The 22940-nt window shown below is 36.7% G+C and overlaps 1 protein-coding gene across 3 annotated transcripts in view; it reads right to left on the bottom strand.

Annotated features, from left to right (window-relative positions):
- Positions 1 to 22940, bottom strand: part of LOC145992194 (synaptic vesicle 2-related protein) — a 39205-nt gene that overhangs the window by 5258 nt on the left and 11007 nt on the right. For 2 of the 3 annotated variants that reach the window (XM_083128517.1, XM_083128516.1), the window contains exons 6-12: positions 21480 to 21543; positions 16209 to 16334; positions 11657 to 11865; positions 10213 to 10394; positions 9597 to 9708; positions 8023 to 8107; positions 891 to 980 (exon numbers count right to left, since the gene is read on the bottom strand). In XM_083128517.1, the coding sequence (XP_082984643.1) occupies positions 891 to 980; positions 8023 to 8107; positions 9597 to 9708; positions 10213 to 10394; positions 11657 to 11865; positions 16209 to 16334; positions 21480 to 21543 (868 nt within the window). Of the gene's footprint in view, positions 1 to 890; positions 981 to 5899; positions 6033 to 8022; positions 8108 to 9596; positions 9709 to 10212; positions 10395 to 11656; positions 11866 to 16208; positions 16335 to 21479; positions 21544 to 22940 lie in introns of all 3 variants that reach the window. The other variant, XR_014442136.1, reaches the window with a different exon arrangement.

Genomic DNA, 22940 nt, shown 5'->3' with positions numbered 1-22940 from the left:
AGGACAATCAAAAGCATTTTGTAGGTTAGTTGCGTGTTACTCACAAATGCAAAATATAAAAAAGGAAAATTAAAAATTGTACTTACGTATGTGAGTATATGTTCCTACCGTAGAACGACGTTTTAGAGATAGACTATCTCCTTCCTCAGGTTCATATAAAAAACTAAGTACTTGGCATAGTACTGCGTCACAAATGTAATATGAGGATAGTGGTTAAGGGTTGGTTAAGATACATTTAAAAATATTATGTTTTTGCTATTAAAAGGTACATAAAAAGCGTGTCGTTCCCTAAAAAGACTTGTACTATAGACCAATTCACAGGTATAAAATTTAAAAAAGTTAAAAATCTTTTTAGGGAACGACACGCTTTTTACGTACCTTTTAATAGCAAAAACATAATATTTTTAAATGTATCTTAACCAACCCTTAACCACTATCCTCATATTACATTTGTGACACAGTACTATGCCAAGTACTTAGTTTTTTATATGAACCTGAGGAAGGAGATAGTCTTATCTCTGAAACGTCGTTCTACGGTAGGAACATATACTCACATACGTAAGTACAATTTTTAACTTTCCTTTTTTATATTGGACAATCGAAAACACACATGACAAGACACCAACGTAAGTCCCACCGAGGATTATACTGGCTGGGAGTCCAGATGCAAGAGCCTTATTAATCTGCAAAATGCAGTCCAGGGCATACTATGTGGAAATGAGGTTGACATTTGGGTGCCTACGGGAAGGGTCAGCCATTATGCAGCTCCCCCAAAAGAAATACAGAAAAACATACTCATCTTATGGATACTAGAAGTTAATGATAAAATTCAAACATAGTTTATATCCAGTATCATTCTGAATGAACACACATTGTATTTATTAGCCTACCTGTGCCACATAAGGAGTGACCATTGCCCCCAAACGTGCCATAGCACTGCAAGTGCCTACACCCACAGCTCGTAATGGTGTGGGATAAACCTGAAAAATAAAATTACCATAAATATCCATAAAATAGAAACGTATTCCAAAAACCAAAAACTGTGTTCTAAACTATGTACACCAAATATTATTTCATGCTTTCAGAGACCGTTAATTCTATGATTTTTTTTATCACATTAATATGGAGTAGAGATGATGTCTGTAATTCAAATTTTCTCACTCAACATGCATTAGAATTAATGTTAAGTATGGAAGCTAATGTGTCACAGTACACTATTTTAAAGCATAGCATGTACCTTGTGCCAACAGTATTAAAAGTATGAAGAGGAATGTTGCAACAGTGGAAATAGTGTTTAAAAAAAATGTGCCACAACCATTATTAACACTAAGTGAAAGGAAATTACGTATATTATTTATTATTAGTACCCTAAATATTTGCATTTTTTTTATGAGACTAGTGCACTATAGAGCTCCTGCATAACGAGATAGCACTCTCACCTTTGGTGCAAGTGGCCCAGGTTCGATTACCGGTTGGAGCCCCACAAAATTTTAGCTCTGACCCAGGGTTGTGAGGACAATTGGGAAGATACTTGAAAATAAAAAGTAGCAGGTTCCGGTCTTAAAAGTCAGAAAACAGAAGCAATGGCATTTGATGATAAGTCCTGGCACTTGGGCTGTTCACCATGGAGTGTTTTTTTTTTGTTTTTTTAAATATATTAACCCATTAGGGGATCACACAAATATTGCTTCACTGAGAATATATTGACAATTTTTTTCTTCTGCACACATGGACACATCATTAAAGGTTTTCCTTGCATTACAAAACAAAAAAGCAGTTAAAATATAAATTTCAAATATATTTATAGATACAGTTATGTTCAAAAATGCAATATTTTCAGTCAATTTTTCTCATTTTGAAAATAATTGGGGATCATGAGCATGTGGACGTACTCATAAAATCAACTATATTCTGTCCAGGACATCTCTGGAGCAAGGCCAAGAATAGGGGGCAGAACAAAGCAGTACACGCTGTTGCGAAGGCTGGTAACTGCAGTCACTTTCCTTCCCTCCATGCAATCCCATTCCCTCTCATGTGTTCATTGGTGAAACCATCTTAAGTCAATATTTGCGCAGAGACTGGTTTTCGTTGAATTTTTTAATTTGATTTTAAAATTTTGGGTGCGTCAGCATTTGGGCTATTTTGCACCCGTCACATTATACGGGGTCCAGCCCCTTACCGTTACAAATAACAACTCTAACGTTGCATAACTAAAATCTTAAAATATTCTGACTTCCGTTAAAAGCTGAGGCTGTAAACGGGCAATCAGCACACAAAACGACAAAAAAACAGGACGACAACATACACAAAATTATACTGGCCATAGTGCCAGTCGCCAGAGCCTCGTTTGTCTGCAAAATGCAGGGTGTACTATGTGGAAGTGAGGTTAACAATTGGGTATACTACATGGAAGATCACCCCTTACACCCCAGATAGCACAATCATACTATAAGTCAACAAATGCAACAATGGTGTTTCTCGGTTCAATCATGTTAGGTGAAACAATGAGTTTGCATGTGTGTGATCTTGAATCAAACTTTAGGTATTTTGGAAGACGCCAACTTCGGTGTTAGTGGAAGTTATTGAGATGAAGAACATAGTGGTACAATAAATATTGTGGAAAATCCGCCAGAAGACGTGAACATTATTTCAACTGAAACAATTGGGAATTTGTGCTACAGGAACAGTTCGCAACAATCGAATGAGTAAGTTGCCAGTAAAAACAGACAAAACACTGAAGAACCTCGTGGCACACATGATTTTAGATTTGACATTAGCAATGAGGTCCTCGCTATCACATGAAAAGGCAACAGCATAGTGAAAGTGATGTGAAATCACCAGACACTGCATTCATTTCCGCTAGTGAAAAAATGGTCATAGCCAAGAAAGAAATATGTGGCCATTCGCCAAACAAAAGCAATTTCTAAATATAACAAGCATATGGGCAGGGTCGACCCTGCTTGATTGGTCCATTCAGAAATACCGCAGAAACGTTTGAGAGGAAACAAATGCAATTGACGTATCCGTGGTCAATAGACATGTACTGTATTTATTAGTTCAAGGCAAAATGCCACCTCTCACCGTCCATAGGATGATACTGACCTCTTTAACTGACACCAAAATCCCAGGGAGACCATCTAAAGGAGCAAAATGTGTTCTGTAGAATATTGGAAAGATCTATTGGGACACTTCAAACAAAGGACTGAAGAAGGAAAGAAAATAAAATGTGGAGTTTGCAAGAAAAATGATGGCAAAGAGTGCAAGAAATGCAATGTTGGTTTGCAAGTCGGTTGCTTCGAAGTGTGCCAGAAATAGATATTTCAGTGGAAAACTTAGCATGTGTGGAACAAATAAACACTTCTGTAGTTTCAACGTTACTGTCTGTTCATAATAATATCTGTGTTGTTTATCATTGTCAGTGGTGACTTTTTGGTTCCAAAACTGGGTGGGGCAAGGACAGTTTACTTTCCCTTCGTAGATAATGTTTAGCATAGTGTGAACACAATATTGACAAAAAGTGGTGGGGCAACTGCCCCCCATTCCCCCTAATTGCTGCCACTGAATGTTGTTATACATCTATGTTATATATCTATGTATTCATGTATGTTAAATGTAAGACGAGATTGGGAATTAGTTGTGTTAATGGAAATTGAGATATCTTACTAATTTACATGATCCCCAAATGGGGAGCTTTTATGAACAAACTATGGCATTTTTCGTTCTCTCATAATACCATTCACACTCAGGTGACCAAATGCAAACTTTTTTAACAAGAAAATTCGAGAAAAAAAATTTGGGTGTTAATGGGTTAAGTTGCAACATGGAGCGCAAAATGGAGCAACGCGTTAACATGAAGTTTTGCTTCAAATTAAGGAAAACTGCGACGGAGACTCATGGAATGTTAGTGCAAGTGTAAGGTGTTGAAGCAGTGAGTAAAAAGTGTGTGTTTGAGTGGTTTAAACGCTTTAGAGATGGAAAGGAGGATGAGCCACGTTCAGGTCGACCGTCAACAAGCACAATCCCAGACTACGTCGAACGAGTGCGATGGATGCTTGCGGATGATCGTTGAGAATGATCGCAGAAGAGTGGCAGATAAGCAAAGACAGTGTACGCACTATTGTTCATGAACATTTGAAAAAGCGAAAGATTTGTGCCCGGTTTGTACCGCACATGCTGACAGACGAGCAGAAGCAAACTCGGATGGAAACGTCTGGAGATGTCATTGACATGTCTGACTGGAATCCACAGTTTTTGGACACCATCATTACTGGAGATAAGACCTGGTGCTACCAATACGATCCGGAGACCAAGCGACAGTCAATGGCATGGTGTTCATCATCTTCCCAGCCTCCCAAAAAAAGTCGGCTGACAAAATCCAAGATTAAGACGATGTTGTTCGCCTTTTTCGACAGCAAGGGCTTCATCCATCATGAATTTCTACCTGCGGGTCAAACTGTCAATGCGGAAGTTTACGAGGGAGTTTTGAAACGGCTGCTGCAACGCATCCGGCGGGTTCGGCCAGAACTGTACTGGAGTGGACAGTGGACTTTCCTCCACGACAACGCCCATCCCCACACTGCGATCCGCCAGCAGACTTCTTTTTGTTTCCCCACCTTAAATTAGCCCTGAAAGGCTTCCGCTTCGCAGACGTTGCGGATATCCAACAACACATGACCATGGTGCTTCGACTGATTCCACAAGAAGCGTTTGCTGCCAGTTTCCAACAGCTTTACAACCGATGTCAGACGTGTGTTTGTAGCTAATGGTGATTACTTTGAAGGCCAGTAAAGGCATTTTGTTTGTAACTCTCGTTTCCTTTATTTTCTGAGACCATTCACCGAACTATTCAGACACACCTTGTATAACAAGTGAAAGAGGAAACGCTCACCTGACACAGGAAAAATTCAAATTCTGGCCACCACTGTTCCTACACCTGAAGCTGCAACTCGCGGCCATGAAAATTTGAATTTTTCCTGTGTCTAGTAAGTGTTTCCTCTTTCACTTGTTATTTAACCATTGCGGCCCTCCTTCCTTTTAGCCATATATTAAATTATGTATATGTATACACTATCAGTTACTGGTATGATTAGAGATGTTGACGAAAGTGATTTTCGTTTATAAATATCAATATCAGCCAAAAATGGCATATCATAACTGGTAAAATTCCAATATTTAAACTGATTCTGATATTCTATTTCTTACTTTCCAAATTTGGATAATAGAAGGTGCATTTATACAGTTCTGGCAAGTTTAATGCAGTGCAGTTTTGTACCATTCTCCAGAAAGAAAGGAGTTGGGGGGAGGAAGGCTTTCAAGCTATTTTTTCATGTAATGATTTCCCACAACTAATTTCCATCCCTAATTGCAATGAATTGCTGAATTCTTCTGCAGGGTGGCCACAAAGTGGGCGTACCCTGGTTTTCGTCAGAGTGTGGATTTGCAATCATTCGACCATGATGAAACACATGAAACTTGATTTTAATGTGCAAGCCATACCGTCCTTGTCACATTAATGAAAACTCTGATGCTGATAGAACGTGATGCCGGAATATCTCCGCAAAACATCTGCCAGGACATGGTGCAGAATACAGCTGTGCAACGATCGTCATGGTCTCCATACCGATGTCCTGGACAAGTGAACTATCAGGTACATCACTATAACAACAACCACCACTGTAGTATCGGAAAAAAAAGTACGCCCACTTTGTGACCACCCTGTATATCGAAAAAAGGTACGCCCACTTTGTGACCACCCTGTATATCATGTTGAAATTGTCATTCTCTCTCTTCCTCGTGGTCATTTACCATTCATTAAAGAGTAATACATTTTGAGCATCAGAAATGAAAGATTAGCATCGACGTAAATGAATAACCATGCAACGTCATACAAAATCCTTACCTTGTAACGTCTGCCAGAATTACATATTCTATCCATGCAACCACCACCAAAGAATCTTCTTACACCACTTTAAGTGCTCTTAAAGCATAAAGGCAGCCACCATATTTCACCCACCATGTTCATGCCAGAAAATCTGGGAAAAGGTCAAGTGAAAGATCAAGATAGAAATTAGTTAAAATCTACAGTTACCCGAAACTAATAATAATGAAGAAAATTATGTACTATTTCTATAAAACTGCACACTACTTTATCTCAGCAATTTTGTCAGAAAATATTTTTCAGTTTGTGAGAGAGTAGGATAATTATTACCTGGTGTCTCCACCAATCTTTCAGTTGTTCGATGTCATGGACTCATTAAAACACTATAAAATTCATATAATTTATATTCTTTGTTGGCAGGCAATTTACTTCTGACTGTATTGCTATTTTAGGCTCGGCTTGACTTTTGACTGATGCCAGGGCAGTTGTTTTCAAGTTTTCCTCTCCTATGCTTAGAATTCCTCCTAGAGCATTTATGTGATTTACTTTTGCCTAGATATTCTCAATAGTTTAATAGACTTGCATAACCATGAAGAAGAAGAAAATTGAAATTTTACACAAAAAATCATATTTGACGTACCCCTGTGGCCAGACCAAAGACAAAAAATATAGTATGTAGCACTGGTACATTACTACAACCATACAAAGTTGCATTGATAATAGGCAGATGCTTCTTGGGGGAAAAAAAATAATGTATGAGAAAAGCAGAGTTGCAATCTTACAGGAAATAAAATGTGGCCACTGTGGCTCAGTCGGTAACGCGTCTGACTACCATGCTAAAGGTCCCGGGTTCGATCCCCGGCCGGTTCAAATCCGGGAACTTTTCTAACGATGGAAGCGGCCCCGGCGCCCACCCAGCGTCGAATAACATGGGTACCTGGGGGAAACCCTGGGGGGTAAAAGCGGTCAGGGGCGTGATGCTGATCACATCACCCCCACTCACGACCGGATCAAGAAAGTGTGGGGCGTTACCCCCACACCCCCTATACGCCTTCATGGCGTGGTGCTATGCACAGGGGAGCACTTTACCTTTTTTTTTACCAGGAAATAAAATTCCGGAAAATCACTTCTAGCATCAGCCCTTTGGATGCTGCATGGACCAAATTTGCAGGGAAGCACAACAAAAGGCCCCTCCTTGAGGACATTTTATGTACCGTATTTGTCAGTGTACAAGATGCACTTTTTCCCTTTACAATTAGGCCTGAAAAACAGGGTACGTCTCATATGACGAAACTCAGTTTTAATTGCCTTCATTTCTGGAAATTTTCTCTGTTCTGAGTTAGTCTAACTCTCTCTTGATTCTTTGCAGTGTGTGATGAAGAAGATAAAAATGTATATTTTCCTGGTTAGGTTAGGTAAGTTATTTGTTGAAAATAGACCTGCATATTACTTTATATTAGAAATACTGTAAATCAATTATGAATTCAGTGAAAGTTTTTTCCTCAAAAATATATTCAAAATAGGTGTGTGTCTTATACACCGACAAATTACTGTATTTCCATACATTCCTTCAGGCCCACTCGAACTTGATTCCATCTTCGTCTTGGCCATCCCATAGCTATCTTACCAACAGGATATTCTTTCCTGTCCTCTCGCATACATACCACACATCCTGTTTACGGAAGTCATCTTGATTTATAACATTCTAATGACATTAGGAGATATAATACAAATTATGCAGTTCAGTATTATGTACACTCCTCCACCCTACTGTTTCTTCATCCAAATTTTTATTTAAGGATTTTATTTCCAAAATATTCTCAATTCTTGTCCCTCTTTTAGTGTAAAGACAGGTAAAAACCACTTAACTTCTAGTGTAGTTTAAAAACAATTACATACAATGATCTGACAAAAGAGGGTATATAGCAAGCATACATAACAACACTTTAAATTGTTCCATTTTGGAATATCCTAAACAACCTATTTTGCAGTGGTAGGTCAATCAATTATATAACGGATAAAAAATAAAGTAGTGTGTTCCCCAATTTTAATTTGCAGAACGGAGCTATGAGGTCAGAAATAAATAAATAAAGTAATTATAATACTGTACATTCAAATTATGACTTTAATTACAATAATCTTACCTCAGGTGTGTAAACGTAGGCTGCCTGAAATACTCCAGCAATGATGCCCCTTGCCACAAACAGCATGATTGTCAGAAATATGCGACTGTGAAACAAAGAATATGATTTTTGAATGATTGAAAGTAAAGACATTTACTTTCTACAAAGCAATATACAAACAGACAAGTTTGAGTTTGTTCATAGCACTTTATGCACAGAAAAGCTAATCGGGACTGAATCTACTGTTGGATACAAACCATGTGCTTACACTAGGTATTGAACACCCTACAGATGACCTGTCAAAGATGAATTCACATGTTTTGTCACAAATAAATCACCAGTCACCTTGGATTTGATTCAACACATGTAAACCTTCATAAAAAATATATTCTTACCTGTGTAAGACCAGCTTTACTTTACCAGATGTTTGGGTGATGTGTTCTTTTACAAATCTGGTCTTACACAGGCGAGAATAAGTTCTGTTCAGCATGTCTTGTAAGAAGCCATTTGTGTTAAAAAAAAAAAAAACAGTTGTACAGTTTTTATCTTTCAACTCTATGTCAGAGTCAAAGCCAGAAATTACGGTCACGCATGATTAAGCCAAGAGGTAGAAAAGGAATGAAAACAACCAAAAAAGAAAGAAAAATTAATATTGCATGTTGAATAAAATGAATTTCTTGAAAATTCTAAATATGTGGAAAATATACAATACTACAACTTATTGACAAGTTATGTGAAAACTGTGGCTTACCTAGAATCTCATCTGGGTCTACCACTGAGATACTAACTCAACTGGTTTTTCCCTCAACCACATGTTCAAGGTGCCCAACAGTAACTTTGCTGCAAACATGGAATGAACATTATAAAAATGGACAGGCATCTAAGTTCTGGCTATTGTAACTCAGTGGTAGAGCCAAAGATTCAGGTTTGATCCTTGGTTCAGCCACAATTTTCACATACCTTTTCAGAAAGTTAGCTTACATCCTGTGTGGCATAATCTATTCATGTAGCTAGTTCAGTTGAAACAACAAGATGTCTATATTCATGTATCATGTTGGGTTTACTTGTCAGGAAACAGGAACACAAAAGGAAACATGCCACACTTAAATATCCAACTAGAAATTTCAACTTTTTACTGGCAGGGAGCGAATCATCAGATGATGTGAAATGTCGGAATTTCTAGTTTTAAGTGTTGCCATGCTTCTTTCTGTGTTTCTAAGACAAAAAAGTTATGGTCACCACGTGATGCAAGAGGCTATTTGTGCGTTAATTAGTGAACTCCAATGAGATATTTCACTTCTTCTCCTCTTTTGACTTTTCTAACATTTCCAATCTGCTTCTGAATTCTTCTTAACAAGGATTTCTATAAATTAGAACATTACAAGATAAAAAGATTCAAAAAAGTTAAAATCTGAAACGTGAAATGGTGCATTGTATCCATTGAATTGTTTTATCTGAAAAAAAAAAAAAATGTTTTCTTACATCACGAGCTGAAGAGATGTGCTTTAAGCACGCTAGTGATGCCTGCACAAAGATGGACAAGTGTAAAAGAATAGTAAAAACTAAATTTTAGAGATGAATCAAATTATACTTACTCAGTAGTGCAAATGAAGAGGAAGCAGACACAAACTGTAAAAATTACAAATTGTATCGCCATTGTCTTCTTTCGGCCAAACTTCTCAATCACAAATATTGTAGCAAAAATACCTGCAAATAAGATAATTATTACTTGCTTCAATGAAATCAACAGCTAAAAATATTTACAAAACTTTAACCTGTTAACTACTAAGCTCATATGATATTTTTCGTATGGATAAAAACATTAGTGCACATTGATACAAAATAAGAAAAAGTCCCAAATAAGTTGGTACAAAAAAAAAAATAATGCACTAAGTTGGACGTCATTTATAGAAATATTGTATCAGCAACACATTTGCTGACCACCAATAAATTGATATTCCTATTGACCAATACTATTAATGTGTTGATCTATCTGTTACATCCAAAATTTACCAATATTAATAGTGTATAGCTGCCTGGACGAGCTGTGTCTTTAATTTAGAATTCTTAACAATTATAATAATAGACAGTTCTACAGGAAAATTTCAGGCTATTTATGGAAATATTCAAACTGATAAAAATTCCATAATTTTCCATTAATCATTGATCAATTAATAATTAACAATTGACGCTACTTATTATGATTGTTACCTGGAAATTCAGCCAATGTTGTCCACAGAAGATCGATGTAATCTGTTGTAGTCAGTTCTCTGCAGTCCGCAGTGCATGTCTCAGCTGGTTCCAGCCCTCTGTTCATGCACAAGTCTTCCGAGGCTTCAAATAGCTCTGTAGTCATCAGCACTACTCCATAGTAACAAAAAGCGCAAGCAGTCCTAAAAATAATAAAAAAATCTATCATTATTTATCATCATAATGTTTAATTAGACATAAGCGAGTACTAAGTTTTTCCACGAAACTAACTTGTGGAGGTTCTATTAATTTCGGTGGCTTCTACAGGTAAGTTACGCAGGAAAAGTTAGTAACTTGCTTACGTCTAATTATCACAACCACATCTTTTATTCCCCAAACTTGAATAATATTTAACAAAATCAATTTCATTAATAATAAAAAATACGTTGTTCAAACACATGGATTTCGAGGTTGGTTTGTTCAGTGAAAACTATCTGCTACTTGCAGACAATGAGTGTGCATGATGGCTTCACTAGTTCGGAATATACCATATAATTTGAACAGAATGTGATGTGAAGGAACATGCACAAGATGAGTGAGCCTTAACTGTTCTTAAAATGTGATCAAAATGAGCAAGAACATCTCCTGAGTATGCTTCTACAGAAGGACATGTCCACTAGATCCCACAGGGACTTTCCATAAACAGAACACTGTGACTGATGCTTTCCCCTAGTGCACTTCTTAACCCTTTCTGGATGAGCCTGAAAATAGTTATTCCCAGGAAGCAGGTACAAAAAATCATACTAAATTTGTTGCTAAGTTGGTAAGTTTGTTATTATTTAACAATATTTTCTGAAATCTACAACACGTCCATTTTCCACACATATATATAATGTTTTACATTTTATATAAATTTACTCACATTTATGATTTTTTTTCTGTGACAATATTTGAAAGTAAAAGTTACTGAAAACATATTTTCAATACATGATATAGAAATAATTAATGACAAATAACCAAAAAACTTCTTGTTGCGATCCTCGCAAAAAATTTCCACAATATGCATATATAGTATTCAATGCTATTCTCAAGAGTATTATCAAAAGTGCCAGTACAAGTAAAATTCAGCAACACAGAAAACGAGACATCTAGTGGTTGCAATTTGAAAGAAGTGGTCACAACACATGTTCACAAGAAATGTGGTACGATTATAGCCTGTCGTTCATTCACAATAGAAGTTAATAATGAATGACAGACCATGCCTGTCGTCCATCTTACTGGACAGAAACTGTACAACGGATTTCATCCAGAAAGGGTTATGTCAGTAAAATAACTCGTTGCACCAGGTTCACGAAGCCAGTTATTTTTGTTAATTTCGTTACGACTTTAATGAAGATGCCCAAAAAATAGCATAATCGTACAAGTATATTGGAACTTTGGCAATCACATGATACTTTGTACATACCATATGAACCATAGCAAGAGGGATGTTTTCCTCAGCTCGGGAAGGAGCAAGTCCTTCACTCTTCCTCTCTGTAAGTGATGCATGTCATCAACCACAAGTCGCCCGAGCAGCATTGCTTTACCATTGTCCTCAGCTATTTTTGTTAGTGTTTCAACGGCTTTCTCGGGCTGACCACTAGCGACGTGGTATCGTGCACTTTCTGGCAACCACTGAAAGGAAAGTAATAATACAAGTATCAAAATTAAACATAAAATATAATGCATTTATCGTATTTATGGGTGAGTCAGTGCTGAGATTAATAGCATCTTTTTCACAATGCAGGGATACAAACTGAGATGTAATGATAATCTGGCCCTGCATGGTCTCAAAGAATATGTAATATTTGTCTTATAATTGTATATTCACGTTTACCACACGTTCAATATTATAATATGTATTTGTCATTTGTGCCTTGAGCATGTAGTTCAATCTACTGCCATAGAGATGGCATTGCCTGCTCTAGCACGGTTCCACGCAGTTCGAGTGAATGGCTCTAGAAGCGTGACTTGAACCGAGGCTATATAACCGGCCGTGCAGCAGATTTTCTTCAGTTGGTGTAGTTAGAGATCGGTTAATTCATTGAACTCTCCAGCCTAATTATTGCCTATTTTTGTGGGTGCAGGAAAAGGTTTATTATCCATTTTGCCTTGACTCATCTCACTCAACAGGTTGCTAGGTGCCGTGGCTTGCCGCGAGTTGATTGCTTCCTGGAGATGAGGCCTTGCTCGAAAAGGTTTATTTATCCATTTTCTTCAGTTGGCTTTCAGGTTGGCTCACGATAAGATCTCTCTTAAGAACTGACCTGGAAGAAAGGAGCTCTCCGCTCTTGCGAGAGGCCAAGCATCTTAAGGAAGTTGCACTCCGCTAATTGGCAAAAGTCGAAACTCTGCCCATGGTAAAGAGAACCCACTTTCAAGTGAGAGAAGTCACTACTCCGCTTACGAGTGAGAGATATCCCACTCTGCTTATTGGCGAGAGAGACAAACTCCACTTAGTGTGACAGGACACTCTCCGCTTGCTGCGAGAGGAGGTGGCAGGGTATGTGTTATTGGGTTTTTAGGCAACTGCTCATAAGGTAAAATTACCGGTCAGATAAAGTACTACGGTTATCGTGAGAGTGACCTTAATAGATGCCCTTGCTCCCCGAAAGCCAACAGTTCCCTGTAAAAACCTGCAGCTACAGAAGTCGGCGCTAGCAAAGGACTGCACTTTCCTGACGTTTGTTGGTGCTAAGGATACGACTCCAGAGGGCAGCTGCAGCAGTGCTCCAGTTCCCAGTTTACAGAAGTTTGCAGAATCCATTCTCGCCCCCCCCCCCCCCCCCCCATTGTGTGGCAGTATATTGGCCAAGTGAACGTAATATCCTACACGGGCGTCTGCTAAACTTACAACGTTTACAGTTGCATAAGTGTATTATTTTCCTGTAGTTTACAGTTATTACAAGCATAAGATTTTTTTTTTTTTTTAAATTATGAATCCCAAATATCATCAGGTAATTCAAATTCATCATTGTTTTCACAAAGTTTCTTGATGTTTTCTGTTACATTAAATTTTAAAGATGGTAACATAGATCCATACTGGATCTATGTTACCATTTTCATTATTTAATTTATTCCAGTGTTCTTCTGCAATGAACGAAGCTTCCCAGACATTCAATTCTGTGTTTCCCATTAATCTTTTTAAAACCCTTCTTTTTTAAATCAAATGCTTCTCTTCGATGATATGAGTTGACAAACCTGTTCTTGGGTTTAGATTTATAATGTCCAAATTGTGTTCGTGCCATCTTATTGCCATTTTCCTTGCTGTTTGTCCCACATAATCCTTTGAACATGAACAACTTATATTATATATTCCTGTCGTTTCCACATCTGGTAGAAAGTTTCTCATTTTGATTTCATTAAATGTATATTCCAAACTTCTTGGTGATTTAAAAACAGTTTTTCTTGTATGTACGCATTGCTTGCATTATAGAATTATTTTCCTGTAGTTTACTGTTATTACAAGCATAAGAAAACAGTTTTTCTTTGTGACGTTTCAGCTTCAGTTTGATGTTGAAAATTTATATATATTTATTTATATCCTAGTGTCCCAATAGAAGGTGCCACAGATGCATTACACAGATGGCTTATTGAGATGAAGGTTAACCCAGTAGAATCATGGGAAATGGTTCGATGGTTTACTGTATGTGCAAATACAATTACTTTATATTTGATGGCAAAATCTATCAGCAAAGTAATGGTCTATCAATGGGAAACCCAGTACCCGGAATCATCTCCAGCATTTTCCTTCATTACATAGAATCTCCAATTGTTAATGCGATAGGTGCGGATATCAAACTCTACATCAGATATGTAGATGATGTGCTAATTATTGCTAAAAATGAGAACACCATCATGGACGTATTTAAATTGTTAAATGAATCACATCGTCGCATAAAATTCACTTGCGAACCCATGAATAACAATGTAATTTATTTCCTTGATCTGCAAATTAAGACAACTGACTCAACAATTCAAACATCAGTCCATAGGAAAAAATTAGCGGGGGAAAAATACATCCATGCCAAATCAGAACATTCGTGTATAACAATGGATAACATATTTTTAATTTTGTTCCTGAGAGCACAAAGACTATGTTCTAATAATGAGGATATCAAAAATGAAGAAAAAAGGCTCTTTAATATAGCAAAAGAAAATGGCTTTCACACTAACAGAATAAACCAAATCAAAAAACAAGTCGCAAGAAAACTAAAGGAAAAGAGAAATACAAAGATGAAGAATCTGTTGAAAAGAAATTTGTGTGCATTCCATTCCACAAGGGATTCTCACATAAAAATGCAAAAATTTTTAGAAGTTTTATTTTCAAAATTGTTTTTAAATCACCAAGAAGTTTGGAATGTACATTTAATGAATTCAAAATGAGAAACTCTCTACCAGATGTGGAAACCACAGGAATATATAATATAAGTTGTTCATGTTCAAAAGATTATGTGGAACAAACAGCTAGGAAAATGGCAATAAGATGGCACGAACATGATTTGGACATTATAAATCTAAACCCAAGAACAGGTTTGTCAACTCATATCATCGAAGAGAAGCATTTGATTAAAAAGAGAACGGTTTTAAAAAGATTATCGGGAAACACAGAGTTGAATGTCTGCGAAGCTTCGTTCATTGCAGAAGAACACTGGAATAAATTAAATAATGAAAATGGTAACATAGATCCAATTTGGAGTTTTCTTTTTCACAAATGGAGTAAGCCACCATCTTTAAAATTTAATGTAACAGAAAACATCAAGAAACTTTGTAAAAACAATGATGAATTTGAATTACCTGATGATATTTGGGATTCATAAAAAAAACAAAAAAAAAAAAACACTGCTTCTTTTCAGTTAAGTTGCTATATTACAACAATGTAACATTGACAACATCCATTATATAATGGATTATTTTTGTTTAAAAAAATTGCTAACCATTGTTATAACTGTATCTTTAGTCAAAATGAAAATAAATGTCTGATGAAGGGAGCGTGTGTTCTGAAACGTCACAAAGAAAAACTGTTTTCTTATGCTTGTAATAACCGTAAACTACAGGAAAATAATTCTACAATGCAAGCAATGCGTACATACAAGAAAAACTATAATAATATAATTTCTACTATTTAAGTTCAATTAATAGCCTGACACTTCTGGAAATATTTCTGGAGATGCCCATGGTATGGATTAGAAATTAAAGTGGAATAAGTTTATTTAAGAAAATAATTTTCTTAGAAAAATTAAATGTACCCTATCATATCTCCCCTCCTCCCTTATAATGTGATGAGACTTTAGAATTGAAAATAGTAATTTCTTTCTTATTGTAGTTGGAATTTAATCAATGAAAGGAGTTGATATTTTTTCAGACTAGGAGAATCCATACATACTGGAAATTATACAAAATTCATAGTTTACATTATTTTAGCGGCGCTTGGCGATGGCACAGTGGTAGCATCGTCGCCTTGTAATCAAGGGGTCCCAGGTTCGATACCCGGTGGAGGCACATAGTGGTTCGGATCCCACTTTAAAACACCAACTCAATCAATCAATCAACATTATTTTAGCAACAAGATTGTGGGAATAAAATAGACTTTGTGATTAAATTATTATCTCATGTGAACTTATGAATATTTTAAAGCAAAACTCTGCAAGATTGCTACGATATGGTTCCAACAGAAAACTTGTATTTTAAAATATATATATATATATATATATATATTCTGAAGTACTTTAAATTGTTACAATTTCCAAGTATCAGTGTGAATCTGTAAAGGTACTATTTTCTCATTTCCAATTGGTTAAGGAGCTGCAAAGGCATTGCCACATGGGAGGGGTAATGTATTAAACCAAAATAATGTTTAAGTGATTTTCTGAACCACCATGAGTCAAAGTAGCACGTTAGCAACTTAATCAAGATAGAACAATGTAAAAATTATAAAAGAATCAGAAACAAACATGAACCCAAATGAGAATACTTACAGGACAAATACAAGCAAATGCAAACAAGGGAATGGTTGAAAGTCCTAACAACCATTGCCATCCAAGCGTAGGCATCACAATAAGGGCCAGGAGAACTTCGAAGCAGGCTCCTAGTGCCCAAAAACACTTGGGTGCAAAAAAAAAGACAAATGAAATTGATAAAAATAAAATAAACTATGTTCACACAAAACATAACAAACCAAAGAAATAATAACTAAAAATAAACACAAGCAGTAATTCTTCTTTATAGCTGATCAGTAGTGATTCATTCATTTAGAGTATTTTTTTTTTTTTTTACTTTTAACCACGGTATTAAATCTTAATGTGCCTACGTTTCGGAAACTGATTCTGTCTCCGAAATAAAAAGTAAAAAAAAAACTCAAAATAAGCAGTAATAACTGAAAAATAACAAGTGTCTGCTTAAGTTGAACTCAAATTCTTTCAGAAATGGTTTACAGTGGAACCTAGAAAAAAAACTCAAAATGCGGGAAACAGGTAACACCATTGTTTTATTGGTATGATCAATACTGAACTTAAAATTGGAGTTTCACTGTATTTTCTCAGTGATAAGTAACCTTAACAAGACTTGCGTTTGAAATTATAATATATGCAAATAACAAATTGAAACTGCACTCGTGTTATGAATGTAACTACAATATTCTACAGAATACTAGTTAAAATGTTAATTTTTAAGACCACTTCAAGCAAGAATTGAATTAGTAGTTATGTGCTTTCAATGTATACAAAAAAATATTTCCTCTGAGCTTTTCATGACAAAACTGAAATGAACAGAATAATGTTTAAAGGAAATTACCAATTACTTATTATGTTCTTATCTTTGTTACTTTACGTCACTTTTCTACCTCTTGGGTTAATCACATGATGAGGATGAATGATGAATTGTTGAAAAGGTGATAGGAAAAACACAATGATACATCCATATCTGACAGGGCTTCTTCAAACCCGGGACCTTTGACTTGATATTGTTGTAATTAATTCTACAATGCCTACATGGATAGTGTGCAGAGATCTAAAAGTGATAAGTTGCACAAACACACTACTGCTATTAAAACTACAATTTCTAAAAATATCAACAGGCCATATGATACTGAGTATTGGTGGACACATAGGCGTAACTTGGTGGGGGCAAGTGCCCCCGCACCAAATTTTCAGGTTTTATAAAATTTACAACTTAAATGTACTCTTGTTAACATCATGTGGCCTGCGGGGTAAAGTAAGAAAGAACTCGAGATTTCTCACATGTAACAGTTATTTAGTAAATAATCCTAGGAGCTATTTTTATGGGATGGAAAACTTTTCAATTCTATCCCCCCAAAGTTAAACCTCAAGTTACTCCCATGGGTGGACGTACAGACAGACTGATAGAGGAAACTAACACAGCTTTAACAAACTACTAATAAGTGTTAAGCTTAACAACTGCAATGCAGTACATAATCAACAAAATCAACTATTTGGGATTTGTAACTGAACTGAAACATAAACAAGGTCTAGATGAACATATTGAAATTAATTGTACATAAACAGATTTATGTTTTCTAAACTCCTGAACATGATTTTGCAACTATACGCTAACGGTTACGTCCGTAACACATTTTACAGGAAAGTTTTCATACACCTCTAATTTAAGAACTAATAATGAGTACCTTTAGGTGGTTCATTACATCTCAACCCAACATATCCCAAAATTGCCTATTGCTGTGCGAGATTTGGCACAAATGATGTTACGGACGTAACAAGTTATTCATTATTTGCAGCATATTGTACATTCCTATGTGTAAGACACTGACAGTTAGTCAATAATATGGCAAATTTTCTTATGTTGTTACTAAAACTGGTCTGCACAAGGAAAAGCAACAGAAGAAGTATCTGTACTTGATTTTACATGAAGTGTACGAATTGTTCAAATTGGAACATCCAATGTCATGGTTTCTCTGCTTTTGCTGAACTCAGACCACAACATGTTCTTCTTTCATCAAACATTCCAGCCAACCTTTGTGTATGCATTTATCATGCTAACATTGACCTCCTGATTTCTAGCATCAGCAAGCTTACTGCAGATTTTCCAGGGAAAAGCAAACTGCTTGTGGAATCAATTGTTCAAGTAACAGGGCATGTATGTTGGGCACATGCCCAACATGTAGTAATATTAAGAACATTTTCTTGAAGTACTACGAGGGTCACTATTTATATTTTGAGCCTAACAATGAAAAAACAGGAATTTGGCACTGAAAACTGCTTTATTGTTTTTCGAAGTATTCTCCTTTATGGTCAATACACTTTTGCATTTGTTCGAACCATTTGTCAAAGCAGTTTTTCCAATCTTCTTGAGACACCTCCATAATATGGTTTTTGAACGCATCAACGGCGTCTTCCGCTGACGAAAATCGTTGTCCCCGCAATTTATTCTTGACATTCGGGAACAAGAAGAAGTCATTGGGTGCCAACTCAGGACTGTATGGCAGATGACCCATCAATTCGATTTTTTGACTGTTCATAAAGTCGGTTGTTAGACGAGATGTGTGACAGCTGGCATTGTCTTGATGAAGAATGATCCGACGGCGTTTGTTCGTTTTCCGTATTTGACCGAAGACCTCTGGCAAACAAATTGTTGTGTACCATTCAGAGTTGACCATTCTACGTTCCTCTAAAGGCACAGTTGCCACATGACCAGTTTTCTCGAAAAAACAGGCGACCATTTGTTTCGATGTGCTTCGAGCGTGAACAACTTTTGTTGGATTGGGTTCATCTTGAAACACCCATACAGTCGACTGCTGTTTACGTTCCGGCTCATATGCATATATCCATGATTCGTCACCTGTTACAATCTTATATACGTCTTTTGAAGCACCACGATTGTATTATTGAGCATTTGTTTGCACCAATTGACGCGAGCGTCTTTTTGAGTTTTTGTCAAATTGTGTGGGATCCAACGAGAACATACCTTTCTCACAGCTAAATGATCATGTAATATTTTATATATGCTGGTGGAACTAATGCCTATGGTTGCCTCAATCTCACAGTATGTCACATGACGATCTTGCAGTATTAGGTATTGCACAGCATCAATGTTTTCTTGAACAACTACTGATTTTGGACGACCTTCGCGAATCTCGTCGGTGAGCGAATGGCGGCCACGATTAAATTTGTTATACCAGCGTTTCACAGTGGCAAAGGATGGGGCTTCATCGCCAAATGTGGAAGTAAGTTGATCGATGCACTCTTGTATTGATAATCCACGTCGAAAATCGTAAAAAATCATCGCACGAAAATGTTCACGAGTTAATTCCATTTTATTGTTGTCGCGCAATCTCCAAGGCAACATAAACAACACAAATGAAGCTATTGACAAAACATTTGAAGTACGTTATGGTCAATAATGCCAGACGATTCCGTGCAAACGTGAAATTGCGCCTAACTTCAATCAGTGTTGCCAAGGCTCAAAATATAAATAGTGACCCTCGTACCACATACTATAGATGAAGATTTGCAGTGGTATGAATGGGTTAATGATGAATCCAGAACGAGTTGGTGCTTTGCAAGCATTAAAGAACAACTTGAAACAATTTCATCTTCATTGTTTTGTGAAAGGGAAACGAAGTTGCTACTTTGAAAAGGCTAAAAGTGAATTGGTTTCAAATAATGTGTGTTCTCCAGGTTGACTTTAGTGAAAATTTTAGTGTTGTTCATCAAGATGAGGTACAAAGTGCACATTGGAGAGGTGACCAAATAACAATTTATACTGCAGTCGCATACACAGTATCAGATGTTATTTCATATGCAATTATTTCAGATCACATGCAACATGATAAATTTGCAGTTCATGCATTCAATCAAAAACTGTTTGAAGATCTAAAATCAAAATTCCCTCAGCTTAAAGTAGTCGAATTTTTTCAGAGGGTGCAAGTCAGCACTTCAAACTGCGCTACACATTAGCCAACATTACCTTCTGCAAGGAGGACTGTGGTCTTGTTTTAAATTGGCATTTTTTCTGTACATTGCATGGAAAGGGAGCAGTTGATGGTGGGTGGAATGTTAAAGCATCATGTGTGGCAGAAAGTGACGGCTAGGCAAGCTCATGTTAATGATTGTTTATCTTTCATTCAATGTGCTCAGTCAATAACCAGAAAAGTTAATATCATGCATGTTTCCACAGAGAAGGTAACAAATAATCATGAAAAGTTGGAACAAAAGTGGACAGGAATTAAAGCCATTCCTAACACACATCAAGTTCATTGTGTCCACACTTTTGGTCAGAATGTGGTGGAAATAGGTTTGTTGTCCGAACATAGTGGCACAATGTTTCATTTCACATTACCTGAAGATCAAGCTCCAAAGAAAGAACAAACAAATTTAGTGGAGAGGATCAATCAACCCAATGACAGAATCACATCTGTTTCCTTTGGACAGTGGATTGTTGTTGAGTTTGAATCTGAACGTGGGCATACACATAAGTTTATTGGACAAGTTGTCAGTGAACAACATGGAAAGACTGTGATTGTGAAGTTCCTTAAGAGGGTAGGAAAGCAGTTTGTTTGGCCAAAAAAAGATGATCAATTTCACAGGTAGAATCTGTATTAAAAGAGCCAGATACCAACCTTCGAGACATTAAAACCAGAACTTTTTGACTGAGTTTTGTCATACGTTTCATTTTCGCTTTAATTATTTCCAACAAAGTGTTGGTATGAAACCATTTTACTCACTTATGTTTGTCTATTTTTTCCTATTTTTGTGATATAAACAGAAAAGTTACATCCGTAACACATAAGTGTTACGTCCGAAACATTTTAATGGCACTGTAATAATAAATTTACACCATTAACTTCATAAAAGTTCAATCTTTTTGTATTGAATTGTTTATATGTGAGAAGTTTCTATATTCAATTCCTAATCTCACAGAAATATTACAATTACAACATGAAGGTGTACTTTCTATTATATTCTGAGTTACGTCCGTAACAGTATGTTTTTTTTATCTGTGTGCAAAGAATAATTGCAACTTGAATTTCAAAAATATGACAGTGTAAACTGTACGTGAATATTAAATATTTGTAAGAAAATCAAAGCTTTTCTTTGATTATTTTAGAAAATACACCACCTCAAACTTGCAAATCGTTACGTCCCGAATGATGGAATTGCCCATCTACTTTGAAAGTCTGCAATAAGCATCTTGTTTGGCAAATCAGATCTGAAACTTGAAATGCACTGCAAGCACTTAAATTCATTAATGCTAATATGACAGGAAATACTTACATCAAGCAGAACAACACATTTTGCCCTTTGCTTCGTTGGTAAAAATTCAGCATAGAGTGTAACACTGAAATTGATAAATTTCTATTAATCACAAGCAAAACACAAAAAAATATTCTGACACATTTTAGAAGTCATTATCACATGTTCTAATGCTAACTAATCAAAAAAAATCCCTAATTTGTACTTCACGCTTTTACTACACTACCCTTCTTAGGAAAGCACAACAATAATGCTGGGCAATGGTGATGCAAAAATTGCCTCAAATTAAACATTCGGTTAAACTATATACATACACAGTCAGTCTAGTGGGAAAGGTGACTGATTTTTCTTTGCCACGGAACCACCAGTGCCATCAACGGTGAAGTATATATATGTACTACATAGCAACACATTTTGACTTTCTTTCAGCAAAGTTGCAAAGTGCTACCATTGACGGTCGACGCGTACGGAAACGGAACAATGTGCCAACATTAATTTTTTTCAAATTGGGTAAAAGTGCAACAGAGACGATTCAAATGATTCAAACTGTTTACGGTAATGAGGCATTGAGTCGCAAGAACGTGTTTAAGTGGTATGCAAGATTTCGTGATGGTCGGGAGAGCATTGAAGACGATTTGCGACCAGGAGCATCAGTGACTGTGCGAACTGACGAAAATGTCCATAAACTGGCAGAGATTGTACGCAAGGATCATTGTGCATCTGCAAGACTCATCGAGGATCTCACTGGAATTCCGAAGTCCACAGTCTATGTCATTCTAACCAAAAATTTGGGCAAACGGAAGGTCTGTGCGTGGTTTGTGCCACACACACTCAGTAACGAGCAAAAACATTGCAGAGCGGAACACTGCAAAGACATGAAACAAACATCTGATGTGGATCCAGGATTCATGTCAAGCATTGTAACAGGTGATGAAACATGGTGCTTTCAGTACGAACCACTCACAAAGTGTCAGAGCTCGGAATGGACGGGTTCAGGTTCTCCAAAACCGAAGAAAGTGCGCATGCAGAAGAGCCGAATCAAAACTCTGCTCACTATTTTTTTCGATTTCAAAGGCATCATCCACAAGGAATTCACTCCAGACGGTAACACTGTGAACGCTGAGTATTACGTGGGTGTTTTGCATCGTCTATTGGCCAGGATTCGTAGGGTTCGGCCTGAATACCGGGAACAAGGTTCATGGGCTCTGTTGCACGACAATGCACCTGTGCACAAGAGCAGATTGGTATGCCAGTTTTTGGCCACAAAAGGGATAGTGGAGCTCGATCACCCTCCATATTATCCAGATTTAGCTCCATGCGACTTCTGGATATTTCCAAAACTGAAATTGACGTTGAAAGGAAGGCGTTTTGACACCATTCCAGACATCCAAAAGGCTTCGACCGCGATTTTGGAGGCAATTCCGAAACAGGAGTACCAAGACTGCTTCACAAAGTTCTACAACCGCTTCAGTGCATGTATTG

The sequence above is a fragment of the Lepisma saccharinum genome, chromosome 9 (assembly GCF_977018435.1).
Source record: "Lepisma saccharinum chromosome 9, izLepSacc3.1, whole genome shotgun sequence".
In the NCBI taxonomy this organism is placed as follows: Eukaryota; Metazoa; Arthropoda; class Insecta; order Zygentoma; family Lepismatidae; genus Lepisma; species Lepisma saccharinum.
The sequence above is the reverse complement of the archived record's forward strand: the minus strand, read 5'-3'. Positions and strand labels throughout refer to the sequence as shown.